The sequence below is a fragment of the Hibiscus syriacus genome, unplaced genomic scaffold (assembly GCF_006381635.1).
Source record: "Hibiscus syriacus cultivar Baekdansim isolate YM2019G1 unplaced genomic scaffold, ASM638163v2 tig00110403_pilon, whole genome shotgun sequence".
NCBI classification, from domain to species: Eukaryota; Viridiplantae; Streptophyta; class Magnoliopsida; order Malvales; family Malvaceae; genus Hibiscus; species Hibiscus syriacus.
In genome coordinates this window covers 256,702-278,954 of record NW_024062723.1, presented here as the reverse complement: position 1 = coordinate 278,954, position 22,253 = coordinate 256,702, and the positions used below count along the sequence as shown (strand labels likewise).

The following is a 22,253-nucleotide window of genomic DNA, read 5'->3' as shown; positions in this document are numbered from 1 at the left end:
AAGAAGAAAAAAAGAGGAGAAACGAATGATGAAGGGAGAAACAGAGGTTCAGCTGTAGATCAGCAGCAGCAGAATCAATATGGAACATTCCAAGGAATGGCTAACTACCCTCCACGCCCTCCACGGCCGAACCAGCACCATCAGCAGCACCGTGGGCAAATGGGGTTTCCTCAGCTTTCTCCACCTACCTCTACCCCTCCTCAGTATTACCCCCGAGGCTATCAGACCGTGCCGGGTATAACATTAAAAAGCTTTCTTCTTTTTATTTATTTAATCGAAATGGAGGATTTTGAGACTTGGGTTTTTGTTGGATGGAATGATAATACTGTTTTTTTTAAAGATAATGATAATGTGTTTAAATATTAGGAGTTTTGTAGAAGAGGAGAAATAAATGAATAGATACATTTGCAATATTATTTGGATTTGGTTGTCCGGTGAAGGAGGGTAGGGAGATTCAAAGCATTTGCTATAGATTCTTGAGAAAGAAAAGAGACAAATATATATATATATATATAATGGCAGGGGTTAATCATGGTATTTTGACAATCCGGTCAAAATTTTCCTATAAGGATCAACCAACAACCTTGAACATGAAGGAAACTGGTGAAATTCTGTACATTTGACCAAAATGATCTTTTGATGCAAGAACAAACTTCATTTCTTGGGTTTGCTAAAATTGTGTAAAGAGTTAGAATGGTTTGCTTAATGGATATGTATAACTAGAATCAGTGTAAGATTGGTCCATTGTGAGTTCAAGTTTGGTTTCTTTTATATAATTGTGTTGACTGTTGACAACAAGTTTACATGATCTAAAATGATTGTTCACATTCAACAAAGCCAACATTTACCCATGATATCTTTGCTGTCAGGATACGTTGTCGATGGAGGAGGACCCGAAAATAGCCTACCACGCTGTGGCCTTGGTGTTGGATGGTTCCTGTAAGTTTATGGGATTTTCTTTGTTATAAGGGTTCTTTAGAAATAAAGCAAAGCATGTGCTTTAGATTTAACAACTGCGTTCGTTGATGGTATGAGGCCTCATACTATATTGGAATGAAATTTTTTATTAGGAAGAAACATATTAGTAGGATAAGTATACCATGATTAGATTGTTGAGCCGGATGTTTGCCAATTCAAAAGTAAAAACGAACATTACGGCTTAAGAATTCAACGCTGAATGAGTATCTATTTAGGCTTACGACTTAGATGGTTTTGTATTTGCTGTATGTTAAACTATACCACATTCACATTTGTACTCGAAATGGCTGGAATTTAGTGCCAATCTACTTAGCAGCCTCATGTAATACACAGGCGGAATGTTTTATCTCTTCATGTCACTGTATGTTCCAATTTCCATGACAGGGTTGTTTAGTAAAGATTGCCAGTCGCCAGATATCCCAAAATATGTAAATTGTTTAAAATGAATTCTATCGACACTTGGATGTGTACTTCTTTACTCTGCATGATATGATCTTCCACAAGTTTGCATGATCTTTATTATCATCATTTTTCTGTATTCCTAACTCCCTTGTTTAATAAGAGAATTATGCTGTTTTGAAGGTTTATCATTGGTTTCTTCCTTGGGGCCATTCCCTGGTACATTGGAGTCGTTATTTTAGCTTGTTCACCGATAGACTACCGAGAGAAACCCCAGATATGTTGCTTGCTCAATTGGCATATCTTTTTTTTTCCAGTATTTTTATTTTATTTTTCCAGTTTTATGAAAGTCATCTTGCATTGAACTGATTCTCAACTTAGCCACTTTTATATGCTTCTCATGTATTGGTACCATGCTTTACCTTCAACGCCAATATATTATCTTGTACCGACTGTTTTCTCATATAGGCTATAATTTATCACTATAGGTCACATATAAGTTAATCCACAGAGATTGAATTGTTATAAGCTTAAAATGTTATAATATTAAAAAAATGGATTTTTAAGATGCGTATTCGAGTGTCTTGGGGGTGAAGCAAAGTTCCTTCCTACTGTCGTTGTCTCTGTCCATAGGTTGACTGTTTACAAATTGTGGTCCAATTGGGTTACGGTACTTGGGGGTGAAGCAAAGTTCCAGCTATCAAAGTGTCCATTTATAATTTCATTATCAAGATTGCAAGTTCTTTGTTAACAAGTGGAATCACTTCACACTCTGTGAATGAGTGGTCCACTGGTCTGGAGGTTAGCCTTACTTGGCTCTATTCACAAAGTCTAGATGGAAAATCCTTTGTTTGTCTGTCCTTTCTATGAACTTTCCTTTCCGTCTATTTTCATTCATTATCGAAGATCTGTCCTCTTCATTTTTCTCGAAGGACTCATGCCCTATACATATGTAGGCATAGGTGTGAGATACGGTTCTATGAGGACCCTTAAAACACGTAATAGAATCTAACTTACCCGTATCAGACATAGACACGCATTCAATTAACCTAGAGCATGCATAACGGTCTCCGGTCCATTCTTTTAGTGTAGGGTTGGCCTAGTAGCTCGAACTTCAGGTTCTGATCCAACCTTATAAGACTTCTTTCTTTTTAGATTGTGTCAGGGGCAGTTTTAGACGAAATCAGTCTGTTTTGGGACATAATATAAACTATTGAGTGAGTCGGGTTTCAAATATTGCTTCTTTTCGATCTCGATCCCTACTTGTCCAAGGGATCCATTGAAACCCATGTTTAACGACTGTGGTGCTTTTTGCTGGCCGTAATTGCGACAATTGCACTTCTTGTTGGTCTAGTAACGAAATAATGGTAGAGCAAAGTTCGTTCTTGTGACTGAGAGATGTATAGGTTTCAAAATAATGTATATGCTATGCCCCTTTTTTCAGTAAGTTAACTTTTTTTTGTTGTTGATAATTTGGTACAAACAATTCGTATCGAGTTATGGATAATAATAATTGATGAGGTTAAAACTCCTTCAACTCTTTGGATGCAAGTGATTTTGGGTTCGGATTTTATCGAATAATTTATATTTTTAGATCATTGAATTTAAATTCATCGACTATTAAAAGTTACAAAATAATATTCTGATTATAGAGTGTTGTTTTGTTGAGTTATTCGACTATTAAAAGTTATGAAATGGTCACTCAATTAATTATGTTTCAAATTTGTCATTTTTCGTGAAAAATTGATGATATTCTAAGTTAAATGTTAATATGTTGAATGTAATACAATAAAATATGATCAAGAATTTCAAATGAATACATATCTTAGTTATCATGTTAACGCTAAATTTAGACAATTGTTATTTTTTTAACAAAAAAAAATGAATTTGAAATATAATGAATAGTTAGATGATTATTTTATAATTTTTAATAGTTGAGAGATTTAATAAAATAATATTCTATAATTATGGACCATTTGTGTACTTTTTCCAAAAATAAAACTTTTTTATTAAACAAATAACTGTTGTCTTAGGAGAAGTTGTGGTCACCACGCCTCGTGCTTTTAACACCGCTAGTCTTTCTTATCACGTGTAACAATCACCGAGGCTGATTTTGATTTTTCACAATTTTAGTCTACATTTTTGTGCGTAAAATATACCTACTTCATTCTATTATTATTTCAATTATAAATGAATGGCTTTTAAAAAATATATATAATTTAATTATTTAATTAAAATACTATTATATTAATTACATATTTTAGATAAGATAACTATATAATATGATATAATAACATATTTAATTTCAAAATTTATACATTATATTAATTTGAGTTTAATTCTAAATAATTTAATAAATTTATCCAATCATACTAATAGATATATTTATTCTCTTAAAGTTCTTCTTACTCTTCTAAAATATGTTATAATACCATTTTAATATATAATAATTCGTTGTTGTTTTTTATAATCACAGGTTTTCGGTTTATTAATCGACTAATCCAGATTAGGTATTACAGAGACGAGAATGACCCTCATAACCTAGTTTGCTCCATTTGTAACTACAATGATTCGAACTTTTAACATTTGCTTAAAGATCTAGTATCTCATCCCATTAGATCAACTTGTTGTTAGTATAATTCGTTGTTGTTTTTATTATAGAATGTATTTGTCTAACTACTTCTTTGGATAGATAAACTCATTTGGATTTATAATATCATAAAATTAAACTAAATTGATAAAATTTTGAAATATGAATTGTTAAAATTATTAAATTATTTCAAATTAGGATCAAATCGATAGAATGTATAAATTTAAAAGGTTAAATATTTGATCATCCAAATTAGGCGTTTATTTTAATGTTAATGACAATTAAATTTTTAAATAATATTATAATTAAGTAATTAAGTTGTAATTTTTTAAATAGGTAATATATTTGTAATTGAACTAGTAATTGAGTGACCTAGTGTGTATTTTACCCTTTTTGCATGAAGCTCTAATCTTTGTCTATTCTTTGTAATCATCTTTAAAAAAAAAACATCAAGTGGCAAATTTTGATCATTATCATATCTATCTCTTAAAAATGCTTATAAAAGAGAGGCCTTAGCTTCATAAACACCTCAAATTTGCACACACCATTTCTTATACTGAAACAGGGGAAAAACATGGAAGCGCACCTTGTAATAACAAGAGATTTGCTTTGTTTTCTCGTTGTTGGGTTGTTGATGATATGGGGATGGAGGGTTTTGAAGTGGGCATGGCTGACCCCAAAGAGGTTCGAACGGTGCTTGAGACAACAGGGTCTCAGAGGAACCACTTACGGTTCTTTGTCTGGGGACATCAAACAGATGTTTGCTATGAGCAGACAAACCAGAGCCAAACCTATGACTCTTGGTGATGATATTGAGCCTTATGTTACTCCTTTTCTTCATCAATTTCTCCAGAAATATGGTGCGTTTTAGATTAATCTGCAATTTCATGGTATCAGAAACTTGTTTATATATTAAAAGTCTGGATTTGTTGCGAGAAAATGCAGGAAAGGATTCGTTTTTGTGGGTTGGTCCATGGCCGAGGGTGACAATTATGGACCCTGAGAAAATAAAGGAAATATTCACCAAATTCACCGACTTCCAGAAGGTGCATACCAATCCGCTGGCGAATCTGATTGCGAGTGGCCTTGCAAGCCTCGAGGGAGACCATTGGAGTAAGCATAGAAAGATAATAAACCCTGCCTTTCATCAAGATAAGTTGAAGGTATGTTTAGAGAAAAGAGAGAATCTAGATAAGGTCATGATGTTTAGTTCGAGACACGTTTTTTTGTCTGATTTTTGAAGATAATTGCAGAACATGTCGCCAGCGTTTTATCGAAGTTGTAGTGAGATGATAAGCAAATGGGAGAAGATTGTGTCTACAGAAGGTTGCAGTGAGGTAGATGCATGGCCTTATCTTGTGACCATGACAAGAGACGCCATTTCCCGATCTGCATTCGGAAGCAGCTTCGAAGAAGGCAGACGAATTTTCGAACTATTGGATGACCAAATCATTGTCTTTCTCAAAATCATACAGTCTGTTTACATCCCAGGATGGAGGTAAAAGTTTTCGAGTTTTAAGAAAAGGGTTATAGATCTTAGGATTCGAATCTCTGACTAAATTTTGTGCTTCTTTGCAAAGGTTTTTGCCGACGAAGACGAACAGGGAGCTTAAGTTGAAATACAATGATATAAAGGAGTCGCTTAGGGAAATGATAAAGAGAAGGGAGAAGGCAATTAGAGCAGGTGAAAAGAGTAATGACGACTTGTTGGACATACTTGTGGAATCCAACATCAGAGAAATCGAAGCAAATGCAGATAGGAAGAACATGGGGATGAACATCGATGATGTGATCGAGGAATGCAAGCTGTTTTACTTCGCCGGCCAAGAGACCACCTCGACTTTACTGGTTTGGACTATGATTTTGTTGGCTAGGTATCCCGATTGGCAGACTAAAGCAAGGGAGGAGGTTTTGCACGTGTTTGGTGAGAATAAACCAGATGCTGATGGCCTTAATCGTCTCAAAGTTGTAAGTCCCTTGTCCTGAATTCTCTCATTGTTATTGGTTCATGTATATAAACAGGGTTGATTACACTAAACGTCCTAAATTATGGTGCAGGTAACAATGATATTGTACGAGGTTCTAAGGCTATATCCGGCAGTGGTTGAGCTAGGACGCTCCGTCCCGAAAGAATTAAAACTGGGAAAACTGTTGTTGCCTGCTGGAACCGAAGTCTCGGTTCCGATACTGCAGATCCACCACAACAAAGAGCTGTGGGGCGACGACGCTCATGAATTCAAACCCGAGAGATTCGCGGAAGGAGTCTCGAAAGCAACGAAGGGTCGAGTGATGTTTCTCCCATTCGGATGGGGTCCTAGGATCTGCATTGGCCAAAACTTTGCCATGATGGAAGCGAAGATGGCGATGGCAATGATTCTCAAACGCTTCTGGTTCGAGATTTCCCCATCTTATGCTCACTCTCCTTATAGCTTTGTAACTCTTCGTCCACAGCATGGTGCACAAATAATTTTACATCGACTCCAGTCCGATTGAATTGTTCTGTGAACAAATCTTACTGCTCATACCATGTGTTCCCCAATCCCTAATGCATTTCAAGTTTTAAATAAATATGGATTTACTTATCACTTACTTTTATATATATATATATATATATATATATATATATTGTTCAAAAGAATTTGAACTGTCTTGTAATCATTTTAAATTTTTGGAAAGAAATAATCGAATTATCGATAAATTATAAATTAATTTTTTTTCACGCCTATCTTGATAACTCAAGTTTAAAAAATTCTATTTACTCATTAAATTTTTAATTTATTCTTACTTTGATTACTCGGGTGTTAAATTATAAATAAAAGAATGACACCATAATCACGTGTATTGATGTGAATTAATTTTTATTCTCATGAAATCTATTTTTCATTTTCATCATTTTTTTTTTATTTTTCTATTTTTTTATTATATCTTCTTTTTCCACATATGAAAGTTTTACAATTTAATTATTTTGTCATGTAGACACTTATTTACTATTCTATGAATTTTCTCTAACCATTCATTATATCAACCAACTGGTCTCATTTTAACACCACACTTCGATCAATCGAAATATCGCCGCCTCAGTTATCGATTTCCACGCTTCACACTGTTTCTCCATAAACATCTAAATTCCAACTTTCCTAATAAACAGAAAGCCATAATATCATAATTTTCAGAATCGGATCGATTAGCGAACTGATCATACTATTGATTTATTGATTCAACAGGTTGAACCGGTTTGATAAGTCGAAAAAATCGGACGACGTTATAATTATTTAAAAAATTAAATAAAAATACCAAAAATATTTAATAAAAAATAATTTTTTATATCACAAGTCATATTCAAAGCAAGTCATAACATATATAAGTTAAAAAATCATAAAATCAAATGAAACAAAATGATTCAAATTAACTACAACATAATATTTAAGGTAAAACATATTAAATAATAAATATAATTATATAACTATAATTAAAAAAAAATTGGGGTTAAAAAAATCATAACAAAATGATATGTTTGGTTTAATTTTTTTTTAAAAACAATCCCACATAGCTAAGAAACATAGAAGAGCATCTAAAAAGTCTAAAGAGTAAAAATATGAAAACAAAACAATCTCACATTGCTAAGAAACATATAAGCGCATCACAACTAACTTCTATAAATAATAGAGGTAATTTGACATTCAAAATCATTGAACCTTTTGGTGAGCATTGAGTGAACTATTCTTTCACTTCAATCAAGCTCGAATTTTAGGGTTCAATTGAGTTTCTAATTTTTTTTTGAGTTCAAGCCTTTTTGAGTTCAAGTTTCAATATTATATTTCGAGTTTCAGTTGAACTTGATAATTTTTAGCTTGTGAGTTTGAGTTGAGTTAGCTTACTTTTAAAGTTTTCAAGTTCGAGTCGAGCTCAGCAATACTCGAGTTCGACTTGGCTCGTTTAACAAACGACGTTGTTTGGTTTAATTTTTTTTTTTAAAAAAAAACAAAAATCCCGGTTTTTTCTGGTTTTCAGCCGGTCCGGTTCGAACGGTTCAACGGTTCTGACCAGTTCACTAATAACGGTTCAACCAGTTTAAATTGAACCAGACTAAACAACAATTTCCAGTTGAACCGACCGATCCGGTCCGATTTTCAAAACAGAGCATAATATTCAATCATCATCTTGCCAAAATCTCTCCCCTAAAAAGAAGCTTATAAAAGAGATATAAGGTGAGTAAACCAGACCTGAGCTTCTAGCTTTCCATAAACACCTCAAATTTGCAGATACCATTTCTCATACTCAAAACAGAAAAAGAAAACATGGAAGCTCACCCTGTAATAACAAGAGATTTGGTTTGTTTTGTTGTTGTTGGGCTATTGATGATTCGGGGATGGAGAGTTTTGAACTGGGCATGGCTGACCCCAGAGAGGCTCGAACGGTGCTTGAGACAGCAGGGTCTCAGAGGAACCCCTTACAGTTCTCTATCTGGAGACTTCAAGCAGATGATTTCTATGAGAAAACAAACAAGAACCAAACCTATGCCTCTTGGTGATGATATTGAGCCTTATGGGTTACTCCTTTTCTTCATCAATTTCTCAACAAATATGGTAATTTTACATTGATCTGCAATTTCATGGCACCAGAAACTTGTTTATTAAAAGTCTGGATTTGTTGTGAGGAAATACAGGAAAGGATTCGTTTATGTGGATTGGTTCATGGCCAAGGGTGACAATTATGGACCCTGAAAAGATAAAGGAAATATTCACCAAATTCACACGATAATGCACTTTGCGGCCCAAACTCATGTCGATAACTCGTTCGGGAACAGCTTTGAGTTCACCAAGAACAATATCTATGGTACTCAGGTCTTGCTTGAAGCTTGCAAAGTCACTGTCCAGATCAGGAGGTTCATTCATGTGAGCACCGACGAGGTTTACGGGGAAACAGATGAGGATGCTTTTGTGGGAAACCATGAGGCTTCCCAACTTCTCCCCTCAAACCCGTACTCCACGACGAAAGCCGGTGCTGAAATGCTTGTTATGGCATACGGTAGATCGTATGGATTGCCTGTGATTACGACTCGGGGAAACAACGTTTATGGCCCGAACCAGTTCTCCGAGAAACTAATTCCGAAGTTTATCCTATTAGCAATGAGGGGGAAGGCTCTTCCAATTCACGGTGACGGTTTGCATGTGAGGAGTTATTTATACTGTGAGGATGTAGCCGAGGCATTCGAAGTCATTCTCCATAAGGGTGAAGTTGGCCATGTTTTTAACATTGGGACAAAGAAGGAAAGGAGAGTGATCGATGTAGCCAAAGATATATGCAAGCTTTTCTCGATGTATCCATAGACGAGCATCGAATTCGTCGAGAACCGACCGTTCAATGACCAAAGGTATTTTCTCATGATCAGAAATTGAAAACTTGGGATGGTCCGAACGTGTTGTATGGGAAGATGGGTTGAAGAAGACCATGGATTGGTACACCAAACATCCCGATTGGTGGGGCGATGTGTCCGGTGCATTGCTCCCTCACCCGAGAATGCTGGCGATGGCCGGCGGACGAAACATCGATTCCGAAGAGCCAAATGGTACAAAAACCCTTGTAAAGGGTCCTAAGTTGCCTAATGGCAGTTGCAACCTCTAAATGCAATGACTCTCCCCTAACTATTCACACGTTCAATTAAAAAGAACGGCGTTACCATACATGCCAATTAATTAAATCCAAGGAAATTAAACTGGTTTAACATTTTAACAGTTACTCTAATAATCAAAACAAAAACAAATTGGTTTAACATTTTTAACTACGTTACTCAACTGAATAAAAAAACTTATATTATTTAAGAAACATTTTTTAATATAATTAGAAATTAATTAATTCACAATCGATAAAATTAAAGGGTAAATTACGCTTTTAATACACAAACTATCAATTTTAGTCTGTTTTAGTACCTAACTTTAAAAAAATAAAACTATACTTAAAGTTTAGTTTTTGTTTCATTTTAGTATTTCGTTTTTGTTTCATTTTAGTACATGCTCAAAATTTAACATTAAGTTTAGAAAAGATCGAAAGTTTAGGTATTCAAATGGATCAAAATTGATAGTTTATGTATTAAATGCGTTAAGTTTTTAAGGGTCGAATGCTAAAATGAAATGAAAACTAAATGTTAGGTATAACTTAAAAGAAATGAAATTTTAAATACTAAAATAGATCAAAATTAATAGTTTAGATATTAAATGTGTAGTTTACCCAAGTGTCAAACTCAATTGGAATTGAAATGTGACATCGAATTTTGCCTGCTATGTCTTAAACACTTATTTATTATTTGTATATTTAAGTAATTAGGGCCACATGAAATTCCAACGAAGTTTCTGGATTTTCATCATAATCCTCTAAAGTAAATTGTTTGTTAATAAAAATATTATGAAATTAAGTTCCAGTTAAATAGTGCAAAGTCTTAAAGTTATAAATTGGTTTAATTATGACTTCAATCCCTATATTCTTCAAACTTTTGATACTTAATACCTCTATTTTTAAGGTTAGGAATTTAGTCACTGCCTGATTTAAAAATTAAAGCCAATTTGATAACATCACTAAAATCAATATTGTTAAGAAAAAAAAGCAAAAGGCATTAGAGGTCTATGTACTTAAAAAAAATTAATGTGGTCCTCGTATTATTTTTCTCTCAATGTGACCCTCTAACTCATAAAACAAACTTAATTTGGCTCTTTGACCAATGTTTTTCTTCATTGACCATTACAGTGCTGATGTGATAGCTTACGGTGCTAATGTGGCGATCAACAGTGTTGATTTGACAGTCTATCTGTCATGTTTGAGTTACCAATTTAGTTTATATGTCATGTTATTCGCCACTTTATCAACCATCGTGGACTTTCATGTCAGCACAACGACAAAAAACGTTGGTAAAAAAGCCACATTGAAAGAAAAAATAATATGGAGTCACATTGATTTTTTTCAAAAATACAAGGACCTTTGATGCTTTTTGCTAAAAAAAACAATGCTGCATAAAGTCCAATAGTAGAGCTAAACTTATTACACGGTGGTGTCAATGTTACCATCTTAAGTTTTTATATAATTTGTTTTAAAATAAATTAATCCTATTTAGTCAAACCAAATTGAAAGACTTGTCCAAATCAGTCAATAATTTCAATTAATTAAACCTTGAAAAAGAATTGCAATTAAAAAATATTCTTTACAAGCAAGAAGTTTACCAAACAATATAAACAACAATTAAAGAAAGGAATCTTCGTAAAAAAATGGAAACAAAATTTCTTTGAATACGTTTGGCTAAAACACACCATACGATCATTCAACTATATTTGAATCGTTGTTTTGATTATTAACTTTTAAAACTTATAAAATAATCATTATATTTATTAAAATATTATAAAATATTCATTGCAACATTACAATAAATGTCAAGGTTTAATAAATTTAATGAATATTTCGTAAAAAAATCAATAAAATATAATTAGAATAGTTTGACAAAACTATAACAATTTGATAATTTTTAAAAATCTATGGATCAAAATGTCCAGTTAAATATAATTTATTAACCTTTCACTTATTTTGTCCAATATTTTATAGGGTAAAGTACGCAAATGATCCCCGATTATAAGATACTATTTTTTTAAGTCTTTTTACTGTTAAAAATTATAAAATGATCATCCGATTATAGAGTGTTGCTTTATTGAGTCCCTCAACTGTTAAAAGTTACAAAATGGTCATACGACTATTCATTATATTCCAAACACGTCCTTTTCTATTAAGAAATTGGCGGTCGTTTGAGCTGGACACTATCATAATAACTGGGATATGATAGTCGCTTGAGATTCTGAGATCATATTTCATCATATCACAGTTAGCAGGTTAACGTTCAACTCATAATACCATCAATTTTTTAACAAAAAATGACGGATTTAGAACATAATAAATAGTCATGTGATCATTTTATAACTTTTAATAGTCGAATGACTCAACAAATCAACACTCTTTAGTTGAAAGATTATTTTATAACTTTTAATAATCGATGAATTTAATAAAATAATACCTTATAATCGAGGGTTTATCCTATTTTCTAAAGGAATTTCTAATTAAATCAACAATTAACCCCACATCATTATCATCAACGTCATATCGGCCAGCTCTTAAATTAAAATCTCAACTTTTCTTCATTCCACAACTAACCCTTATACTTTATAGTCCACACAAGAAGCATGACAGTAGTTAATATACTAATTCATAAGGGTACTTTTGGCAAGTACAGTATATTTTCATGGCTCGCATTTAACTGTTATTTAGAGCTATATAAATAGGCTAGACGTATTCATGGAGTCTCTGCAATTTCCCTCTCCTTCGAGGCTGTTTCTCTTCTCCTCTGAAATCTCGTTATATATTTCTGCGTTCTTTTTGCCTTTCTCCGCCTGGAGTTTGATTGATTTCTCTTCATACTGTAAGTCAAAGTCTTCTCATTTTCCTTCTTTTTATAGTGTGATTTGGTGGAAGATCAAATGTTATCAGGATCTACGTATCTCTTAATTCCGTTAGATCTGTTCTAAGATGTGAGAAAATTTCATGTCTTGTTTTTTCTCTTTTAGCTGTTTCTTTGGCTGCATTTATTTGCTTATTTATCGGATCCGGATCTCTTTCTGCTAATATACGAATGAAATGGGATCTAAAAGATCTGGATTTTTTTTAAAAGATCTGGATTTTTTTACATTGGTAATTGAGGTGGATCTGGTTGCTGAAGTACTGAACTTATGGATCATTTCAGTCGTTTCTTGTTTAGCTACGATTGCAAAAGTGAAATGGCAGTTTTAGATAGTTTTCAGTTCATGTTTGATTTCATGGACCGAAGCTAAAAAAGAGAAGAGATATAACGTGATTTGATTGCGTTGGATGGCCTGATCCACCTATTTTGCTGTCATATCTATTTTTAAGGTTGCTTGTTTCTTCTTCCTTGTATTGTTTATATAGAATGTGATCTGGTGGAATATTCTGTAAAGATGGAATTTTGTTGACTCTGCTTGTGGTGATCTACCGTTTGTTTTTGTTTTTGTTTGCACTTTTATATTTTTATATGATTACATTAGGTTTGGTAATTGAATTCTATGCTTAGATTTTTATTTATTTGTTTATGCAAGTTGATGCTGATTTTTATTAGGTTTCTCCATACTTCTGAAGTTAGCTTGTTGTTTCTTGTTTTTGCAGAATATAAACCACTATGGCTAATTATACCCCTAAGAACATCCTCATAACTGGGGCTGCTGGGTTTATTGCTTCGCATGTTGCTAATCGGCTCATACGAAACTACCCAGACTACAAGATTGTTTTGCTTGACAAGCTTGATTACTGCTCGAACCTGAAAAACCTCCTTCCCTCCAAGTCATCTCCAAACTTTAAGTTTGTGAAGGGTGATATCGGCAGTGCTGACCTTGTCAACTACCTCCTCATCACCGAGTCTATTGACACAATCATGCACTTTGCAGCACAAACTCATGTTGATAATTCATTTGGCAACAGCTTTGAGTTTACCAAGAACAATATCTACGGAACTCATGTTCTGCTTGAAGCTTGCAAAGTCACTGGCCAAATCAGGAGGTTCATCCATGTAAGCACAGATGAGGTTTATGGGGAGACAGAAGAGGATGCTGTTGTAGGAAACCATGAGGCTTCCCAACTTCTGCCAACAAATCCATACTCTGCTACAAAAGCTGGTGCTGAAATGCTTGTAATGGCATATGGTAGGTCGTATGGATTACCTGTGATTACGACCCGTGGAAACAATGTTTACGGTCCCAACCAGTTCCCTGAAAAATTAATCCCAAAGTTTATTCTCTTAGCAATGAGAGGGAAGACTCTTCCAATTCATGGGGATGGGTCTAATGTGAGGAGTTATTTGTATTGTGAGGATGTGGCTGAGGCATTTGAAGTCGTTCTTCAGAAGGGTGAAGTTGGCCATGTTTATAATATTGGAACAAAGAAGGAGAGGAGAGTGATTGATGTGGCCAAAGATATATGTAAACTATTTTCTATGGATCCCGAGACTAGCATCCAGTTTGTCGAAAACAGACCATTCAATGACCAGAGGTATTTTCTTGATGATCAGAAACTGAAGAACTTGGGATGGTCTGAGCGAACAGTATGGGAAGAGGGGTTGAAGAAGACCATAGAATGGTTCACTCAGAATCCTGATTGGTGGGGTGATGTGTCCGGTGCACTGCTTCCACATCCAAGAATGCTGATGATGCCTGGTGGTAAACACTTCGATTCTGAAGAAGGAAAAGATTCATCATATGAAACTGGTTCTAATCAGACTCGAATGGTGGTTCCAACCTCCAAAACTAGTAGTTCTCCCCCAAAATCAGGCTTGAAGTTCTTGATCTATGGCAGGACCGGCTGGATTGGAGGTCTACTTGGTCAGTTATGTGAGAAACAAGGTATTCCCTTTGAATATGGAAGAGGGCGCTTGGAAGATCGCTCATCACTGATGGCAGATATTCAGAATATAAAGCCAACCCTTGTTTTTAATGCTGCTGGTGTGACCGGTAGGCCCAATGTTGATTGGTGTGAATCTCACAAAACCGAAACAATCCGCACCAATGTGGCTGGGACCTTGACCTTGGCAGATGTTTGCAGAGAACATGGGCTTTTGATGATGAATTTTGCTACCGGGTGTATATTCGAGTATGATGCAGGACATCCCGAGGGCTCTGGCATTGGGTATAAAGAGGAAGATAAACCCAATTTCATTGGATCCTTCTATTCAAAGACCAAAGCTATGGTATGTTCTATATCTTTAATCTGATTCATTTTGTCTGTTAGTTTATGTCTTAAGATCTCATAAATATCCTCCATTCTAGGTTGAAGAGCTGTTGAAAGAATACGACAATGTTTGCACTCTAAGAGTTCGGATGCCGATTTCATCTGACCTAAACAACCCTCGCAACTTCATCACCAAGATTTCACGCTACAACAAGGTAGTCAACATTCCCAACAGCATGACAGTCTTGGATGAACTCCTGCCGATTTCAATCGAGATGGCGAAAAGGAACCTGAAGGGTATCTGGAACTTCACAAACCCTGGTGTTGTGAGCCACAACGAGATCCTGGAGATGTACAAGGCATACATTGACCCCAAGTTTCAGTGGGTGAACTTCACATTGGAGGAACAAGCCAAGGTGATCGTCGCCCCTCGAAGCAATAACGAAATGGACGCATCCAAGCTGAGGAAAGAGTTCCCTGATCTGCTATCGATCAAGGAATCACTGGTTAAGTATGTCTTCGAACCCAACAAGCGAACCTGAGCCTATTAAAAGCAGGTTCCGGGACTAGAACCGAGTATTGTCCTCTGCTTGCTGCTGCATTTAGTTATTTCCAGGAATATCACTTCAGTTTCATTCATTTGTTAATGTTGTCTTCTACCACATTAATTTTACTAAAATAAAACCTTAAGGTATTACTATTAGATACGTCAATCATTCATCCTTACTAGCTGTACTTCAGCTGTATCCTAGTTTTACTTGGAAGAAGTTTCAAGAAGCCTTTCTATAGGTACTTTACAACTTGTCATCTGGGGGGGCTTACAGGTGTATTATTTTGGCATTACATTAGTTGAATATTATTACAAAATGCAAATCCGTGTTTCACATTATATGCTTATTCTATAAGATCTGCAAAAGATCCAATCATTCATTAACCACAGTTAAATCCCATGCAAATCATTCATTACCTATGTTTTCAAACAGTTCTCAGCACGCGTAAGTACGTCTGTTAGAACGTCAGCAGTTAATTTTTGGCAATTTGCCCAAAAATTCACCCTATTAAAAAAATATTACCTATCAAACACTCTTTCCTAATTATTTCTCGATCTAACATCTTTTTCTCAGGAGAGAGAAGGAGGCGCACGGCAAGAGACGCGCCTTAGTCGGGGGAGGGAAGGCACGTCGTATGAAACACACTTTCCATGAGATTTATGAATGGTGCATCGTACAGAACGTGCCTCACATGCCTGGTTTAGGGTTTTATGTTAAAGTGGTTTTAGGGTTTTGTAATTAGTTTTAGGGACTTTTTAGTGGTTTAGGGTTTTTAAAGAAGTTTAGGATTATAATTGATTGTATGTTAGATTGTAAGAAATAAACGTTAAACATTTAATTGAAAAATTATATAGATAGACAAAAGGTGCATCTTGTAAACTAAACAAGTTGAAATCATATTAATTGAAACTAAAAGAAAATCAAATAATATAAGTTGAAACATTAGAAAATATGATTACATGAATGGTGGTCAACGGTTATGTGATGATGAAAGAGATGTGTAGTTTCTCCTATTGTGGTTGAGATTTCTGCAATGGCCACATCTTAAGTTTTGTCTTGACGCCTCTTGAATATCCATATCGCAATGAATTCGAGTGGATTTTGGATAACCTAGCTCCTTTAATAAGTATGAATATGGTATAATTGGAAGTCAAGTCTGAACCTCATTTAGGTCTTTGTCATTACCTAGGGGGGAAACTCATATTCATATACATTGAATACTTGTGAAAGTTGGTATACAGGATCCACATAATACTTATAGTCTTGACGAGAAAATGAGCAAGCTACTATGACATGGGAGCATGAATGCTTCAAGGCTTTAAAAAAGCCCACAGTCACAGCATCTATCTCGTAGATTAACTATGAAAGAGTTAGATTCAATCCCTTGCAGAGGTCGTGGCATTTCTGTGACCCGACATAATTCTTGGGTGTGAGAAAAGCTTATTACATACATGTTGTTTGATCCTGCAACCTTTTGATTCAAATCTGCTACTAATCGTGGGTGATAAACATGATCGTTTTGTATCCAAGTAAGAGCTTGTCCCCCAAGCTTGGCAAAAAGTTGACCCAAACAAAAAATGCATCATTTTAGCCAAAGCAATTACTGGTAAATGACGGCCCCCTTTAAGGTTGAATTGATTGCCTCAACCAAGTTGATTGTCATATGTCCATATCGATATCTACTATCGTATGTGTTTGTTCACTTTTCTTTTTTGATTTCACTAATGTAATTGTATCCATGTTCATTTCTTCCTCGCAATTCTTGAAGCATAACCTCAAACGTTTGAGGTGAGAGTTCGTAACTTAAGCAAAATTAAGTATTTAGTATAAAAAATGAAAATAAGTGAGAAATAAAATTGAGAAAAATGTAACATACCCATGCGTATAATTAATTGTCGTTCATCATTCTTCTTATATATGTCATGATAGTTTGCAGTAATATGTCGGATACAAAGACGATGATGGACATGTGGAGGTTTCCATATTGAACCCAAAGAGTCTATTGTTGCTTTGATGGGGTTTCCATATTGGACCAAAAGAGTCCATTATTGTTTTGATCCCAGCTCCTCAGTCTGAAATGATACAAATACATTCCCTCGTAATAACATGTAATTGTAGATATCTTAGGAAAAAAACTCAAGACTCTGTATATTCTCTTTCAACAAGTGCAAAAGCAACGGGAAGAATGTTACGATTACCATCTTGGACAATTGTCGATAATAAAACTTGTTTGTATTTTCCATATAATAATGTATCATCAATTTGGACAACGAGTTTACAATATTTCACTACATTAATGCATTGTGGGTAAGTCCAAAAAAATACGGTGGAATTGTCATCGATCTCGAATAATTCAATCATTATGGTAGATATGGCGAGCTTCAAACTCAACTATTGTCATATGATTCAGTCGTTGAACCAGGTTAAACGAACTGGGTAGTTCGTTGTAAGATGAATCTCATTCACCGTGTAATTTTATAATGGCATGCTGTTTTACCTTCCATGTTTTTTGTAGGAGACGGTGTACCTATATTGAGATTGTATTGCATAAATCAACACTACAATAGGAGACGGTGTACCCATATTGATATTGTATTGCAGAAATCTTCATAATGGCTTGGCAAATCATGTTGGAGTCCAAATTTGGATGGTCCTGGTTGATCCCCTGTGCAGAACATGTATGGGGATCGTTGTATTTTGTTAGTTTCCATCTACCGGTCTCCTTCCTCTTTGAAACACGAACTATCCAATTGTAGCCGTTATCACGTTGGATACAATAACAAACATACTTTTCAATGGTAGATCGGTTGACTCTGGACTAAATTGAATTACAAATATTATAATTCTTAATTGTCATCATTGCTTATTCTTTAGATATGAACTCCATTCCACGATATAAATCACCATCATTAACTGATGAATGCCTCTAATAGTCTCCAAGATGAGGCATATCGGGAAATTTTGGCTTGCACATCGCATCATAGTCATCTTCATACATGTGTGTTAGAGGTTTGTATTGTTATAGATGTGAACTATAAAAACAACAAACCATAAACACTACATTAAAAAACAAACTATTAAACATGACATGAAGCATACCAAACCAACGAACCAGAAATATCACACATATTTCACAGACCTTAAACAATAAATAAAAGTATACACATACATCTAAAATAGTAAATAAAAGCTTACACATACACCTAAAACAAACTTTTCTTAATGATATTACGATGCCCAATTGCATTTGAACCATGATTTCGGGTATTTATCATCTATCTATATGTTCCCAAACTCATTCTGCTTAATTTTTGGGTAGTCAAACTCGAAGCATCATCATCAACATCCTCAAAATCTACAAACAAATCCACATGAGATACATAATGAGAGTATTATGTTACATACTACAAAGGTCAACATCATCGCTTAGAAGAAACCTCTTAAATGATAATGACAATATATAATATAATAAAGAGATTTTTTTTCCTCCTGAGTTTAACCTTTCTTTCTATTTTAAGCTTCAACTTCTCAAGTGATTTTTTTTGTTGAAAGACATGCTTAAATATTTGAAATAAAAAAATATTTGCTTGAATAATAGCCATCCTAGCTAAATAGCTAAATTTTTTGTATGAATATATTAAAATGAGCTTTCACCTCACACACATATATAGACATTAAGAAGTTGTCATATAAAATGAGCGTACCCAAATTATTGTGTCTTGTTTGTCCTTGTTCGTAAAAAGACATTAAACATCATACAAAAACTTACTTTATATAAATACAAAATAATGAAACAAAATAAGAGGCAAAAACCAATTAAGAGGAAAAATCTTACTTCATATAAATACATAATAAAAAACAAAATAAGAGGAAAATACATCATAGTAAACATACGATAAATAAAAAGATTGTTCTGAAAGACTCATATACATCGATGTCTCATGGAATGTGTTCCACAGGGTGGTTGTCGTCTACTTCTAGGAAGATTTCTTCTTATATGTTGCTCTTCTTCGTCTCCATTGTTGTCATCCTTATCTTCCCCCTCCTCGTCATCATCACTTTCAACAACATTGTCTCGATAAGGGTTGAATGTTGATATATGACCTCTGTATAATAAGGACCCCGGAGGTGTATGACTGATGATCCTACCACTAGCTGAAAATTGTGAAAATTATGAAAAACCAGACATCGATGTCTGTGACATATACTGTGGTTGAGGTGTTTATGGTTGATGACCACCCACAACATAATTTGTGTAGGAACTAAATGATGGATCCATAAGCATAATCGAAAAATATCTACCAGTGAATGTCATAAAACCATGCGGGCTATGTGTGTAACCAAACAATGGTGGCATCTGAACCGATGGATATGGCATTTAGACTTGCGGATGTGGCATCTGAACCGGTTGTGGTGGTGCCTGAAACGGTGGTGTCCCTATGTGAATTGGAGGGCTAGGGATGTAAATCGACTTCCTTGGTTGCTGGTGTGAAGGTTTGTGGCATAGCTGAGGATGACCTGGAAGCACTTGCTCTTCGTCCAGTAGTGGGAGGACGATGATGTTGTGATGTCGGACGTTTTTGTCGACGACGATTAATTTCCCCCCTCGTGCTTCCGCTGAAAGTAAGAATGACTTCCCATTTGCGTTGAACTATTCAATATAGTCATCTAAAACCATCAAACCGGTTTCTATTATATATTGTCGATAGGACAAGCGTTGATGTCAGTTCTTCTACATCGTCAACCAATCTCTATGTTTCACCAACCAATTTACCTCTTTCTTGCCCCGTCTATTGATGTTATGCATATTGTTGAGGATCATTGGTGCTTATGGAATAAATTGTGTAAACTCAAACTGACGAAACAAACGATCAATCAGATATCACTCAACAATAACATAACAAATAAGGGGCACAACCGCCACCCATATATTCAATATCCCACTATGGTTAGGTGGGATACAAACCCTCAATTGTTCGTCCAAATATGGAAAGCATTTGAACTAAAACAAAAATATAGATTTCTTATCAAAATTAAAATGAAATTCAAATTATAAAAATTAAAATTAAAAAATGTACATCTACACCAGCTTTCTGGTCAATTAATAATCATATATCTTGTAATTCTTGTGGGATATCATGATGATTTTTCCTATTACTTGACCACATATTTAATATAATATATATATATATATATCATTCTATAATAATTGAAAATATTATTTAAAAATAAATTTACTATTGATACCTTGAAAGTAATGGAAATACATATGGCTCATTCATGATCGGGCATAAAAAAAATATGTGGTACCATGCCCATGATTGGAGTAGCATGAGACAACCGCCAATAACAGTCTTCTTATAATTCCTAGCCTGACACATTTCTCTAAACAAAAATGTCAACACTACAGACCCCCAACTCAATGTGTCGGCTACTTTAAAATCGATCAGGTGCCTCAACCACATACAATGGACATGGTTTCAAGATTTTTCAGGCATCAATATACCTCCAATGAGTTGTAGTATATATGCCTGGGCAAATGCTTTTACCTCATCTTCCGAACAATTTTCGTGTAACTCTTTAAATTCACTTTTCAGCCACCCTCATGTTATTCGGTCACCGTTGAAACTGGGCGGACAACTTCCAAGATACTCCATGCATAAACCCCACAATCATCATATATCACACCACAAATGGCAGTTCCATTAACCGGGAGCCCCAGTTGCATTGAAACATCCTTTAGCGTAATGGTACACTCCCCACATGGTAAACGGAACGTGTGTCTCTGGCCCCATCTCTCAATTAGTGCAGAAATAAAGGCAAAATCAAGTTTACAACCTCCTTTAATTTTTGCTAAGTAATCGAATCCAGCCATAGTCAAATATGGCTAGATATGCCTCGGTGTTTCCATCTTCTTGTTGCGAATAAAAATTTCTAATATACGATTATTTTCCTAACAAATAAATTCTAACAAATTATAATTTGAACTACTATTTCAAAATTATTTAAAAATCAAATGAATAAATTCTAATAATTTAAATAATATATAATCAATTTCATAATATTCATAAATTTAAAAAGAATATAGTTTTGTATTCGTACTGTATCGGCAAAATGATTCCGAATATGATCAACATCCAATCGCAACAACGCGCCTTCTATTTTTTAACTATAATTAATAAATATTAACTAAATAAGTTTACAATTAAATAATCAAATAAAAAATATATACTAGAATAAAATAATAATAAAATAATTAATTACTTAAATAATAAACATTTTAATGAATAAAATAATAAATTATAAAAATAATTATGTATTACTAGATTGAAAATAGATAGAAATAAGAGATATTTAAGTGTTATTTATGTTAGTTGGGAGAGGGGATTTATATAGGCAACCAGTTGGGGAAATAGGCGGGAGGGGGAAGGCTGGAAATCGGGGTGGGAGGGGAAGGTGTGCCCCACGGGATGCGCCTTCCAGGGTGTCAGAAAACCCCAGTAAGGCACGCCCATGGGGATGCTCTTTCCAGGGGTATCAGTGGTTTTATTAGGTGCCATCAGTTTTCGGCTAATGCGCTTCCTACCAACCACGCCTTATTACCTAAAGCGTGTTTTGCCGAACGCGCCTCCTTCTCTCAGGTGTTAGATCGAGCAATATTTATGAAATAGTGACTGACAATTAATATTTTATTTATATGATGATTTTTGGTCAAATTAACTTAATTTTTAGGCATCTATACTTTTAAAAAAAAATTGATGTGACACTCATATTATTATTATTTTTTAATATGATATTCCAACTCAAAATATAAACTTAGAGTAATCCTTTGACCAATGTCTTTCGTCGTTGACTGTTACAGTGCTAACGTGACAGTTCACAGTAAATTGATATTCCAGTTCATGATGTTAACATGATAGTCTACAACGGTTGATAACGTGACGGATAACATGACAAATAGACTAAATTGA

General features: G+C 34.5%; 3 protein-coding genes and 1 long non-coding RNA gene across 4 annotated transcripts; 3 read left to right on the top strand and 1 right to left on the bottom strand.

Annotated features, from left to right (window-relative positions):
* Positions 1-1,879, top strand: LOC120123850 (60S ribosomal protein L18a-like protein; the record flags this gene model as incomplete). Its single annotated transcript, XM_039142662.1, has 3 exons — positions 1-235; positions 870-939; positions 1,561-1,879. Coding segments are annotated over 3 exons (486 nt in total), but the record flags the coding sequence as incomplete, so codon positions are not given.
* Positions 1,880-4,479: 2,600 nt separating this feature from the next.
* LOC120123742 (cytochrome P450 72A15-like) lies at positions 4,480-6,484 on the top strand. The gene is made up of 5 exons (XM_039142565.1): positions 4,480-4,827; positions 4,913-5,130; positions 5,221-5,465; positions 5,548-5,935; positions 6,026-6,484. Exons 1-5 carry the CDS (start codon positions 4,542-4,544, stop codon positions 6,458-6,460), a joined length of 1,572 nt encoding a protein of 523 aa, XP_038998496.1. The 5' UTR covers positions 4,480-4,541; the 3' UTR covers positions 6,461-6,484.
* Positions 6,485-12,285: 5,801 nt separating this feature from the next.
* LOC120123741 (trifunctional UDP-glucose 4,6-dehydratase/UDP-4-keto-6-deoxy-D-glucose 3,5-epimerase/UDP-4-keto-L-rhamnose-reductase RHM1-like) lies at positions 12,286-15,431 on the top strand. Its single transcript, XM_039142564.1, has 4 exons — positions 12,286-12,419; positions 13,060-13,066; positions 13,185-14,750; positions 14,830-15,431. Exons 3-4 carry the CDS (start codon positions 13,191-13,193, stop codon positions 15,271-15,273), a joined length of 2,004 nt encoding a protein of 667 aa, XP_038998495.1. The 5' UTR covers positions 12,286-12,419; positions 13,060-13,066; positions 13,185-13,190; the 3' UTR covers positions 15,274-15,431.
* LOC120123743 lies at positions 15,253-15,474 on the bottom strand. The gene is made up of 2 exons (XR_005516215.1): positions 15,392-15,474; positions 15,253-15,355 (listed from the first exon to the last, which is right to left on the bottom strand). It is a non-coding gene; the product is annotated as an uncharacterized LOC120123743 (long non-coding RNA).
* Positions 15,475-22,253: the final 6,779 nt, after the last annotated feature.

Coding starts and splice junctions, on each gene's coding strand:
- LOC120123742 (XM_039142565.1), top strand. CDS start 4,542: ATGGAAGCGCACCTTGTAATAACAAGAGATTTGCTTTGTTTTCTCGTT. Junction 5,131..5,220: donor TTCATCAAGATAAGTTGAAG/GTATGTTTAGAG, acceptor AGATAATTGCAG/AACATGTCGCCAGCGTTTTA. Junction 5,936..6,025: donor GCCTTAATCGTCTCAAAGTT/GTAAGTCCCTTG, acceptor ATTATGGTGCAG/GTAACAATGATATTGTACGA.
- LOC120123741 (XM_039142564.1), top strand. CDS start 13,191: ATGGCTAATTATACCCCTAAGAACATCCTCATAACTGGGGCTGCTGGG. Junction 14,751..14,829: donor ATTCAAAGACCAAAGCTATG/GTATGTTCTATA, acceptor CCTCCATTCTAG/GTTGAAGAGCTGTTGAAAGA.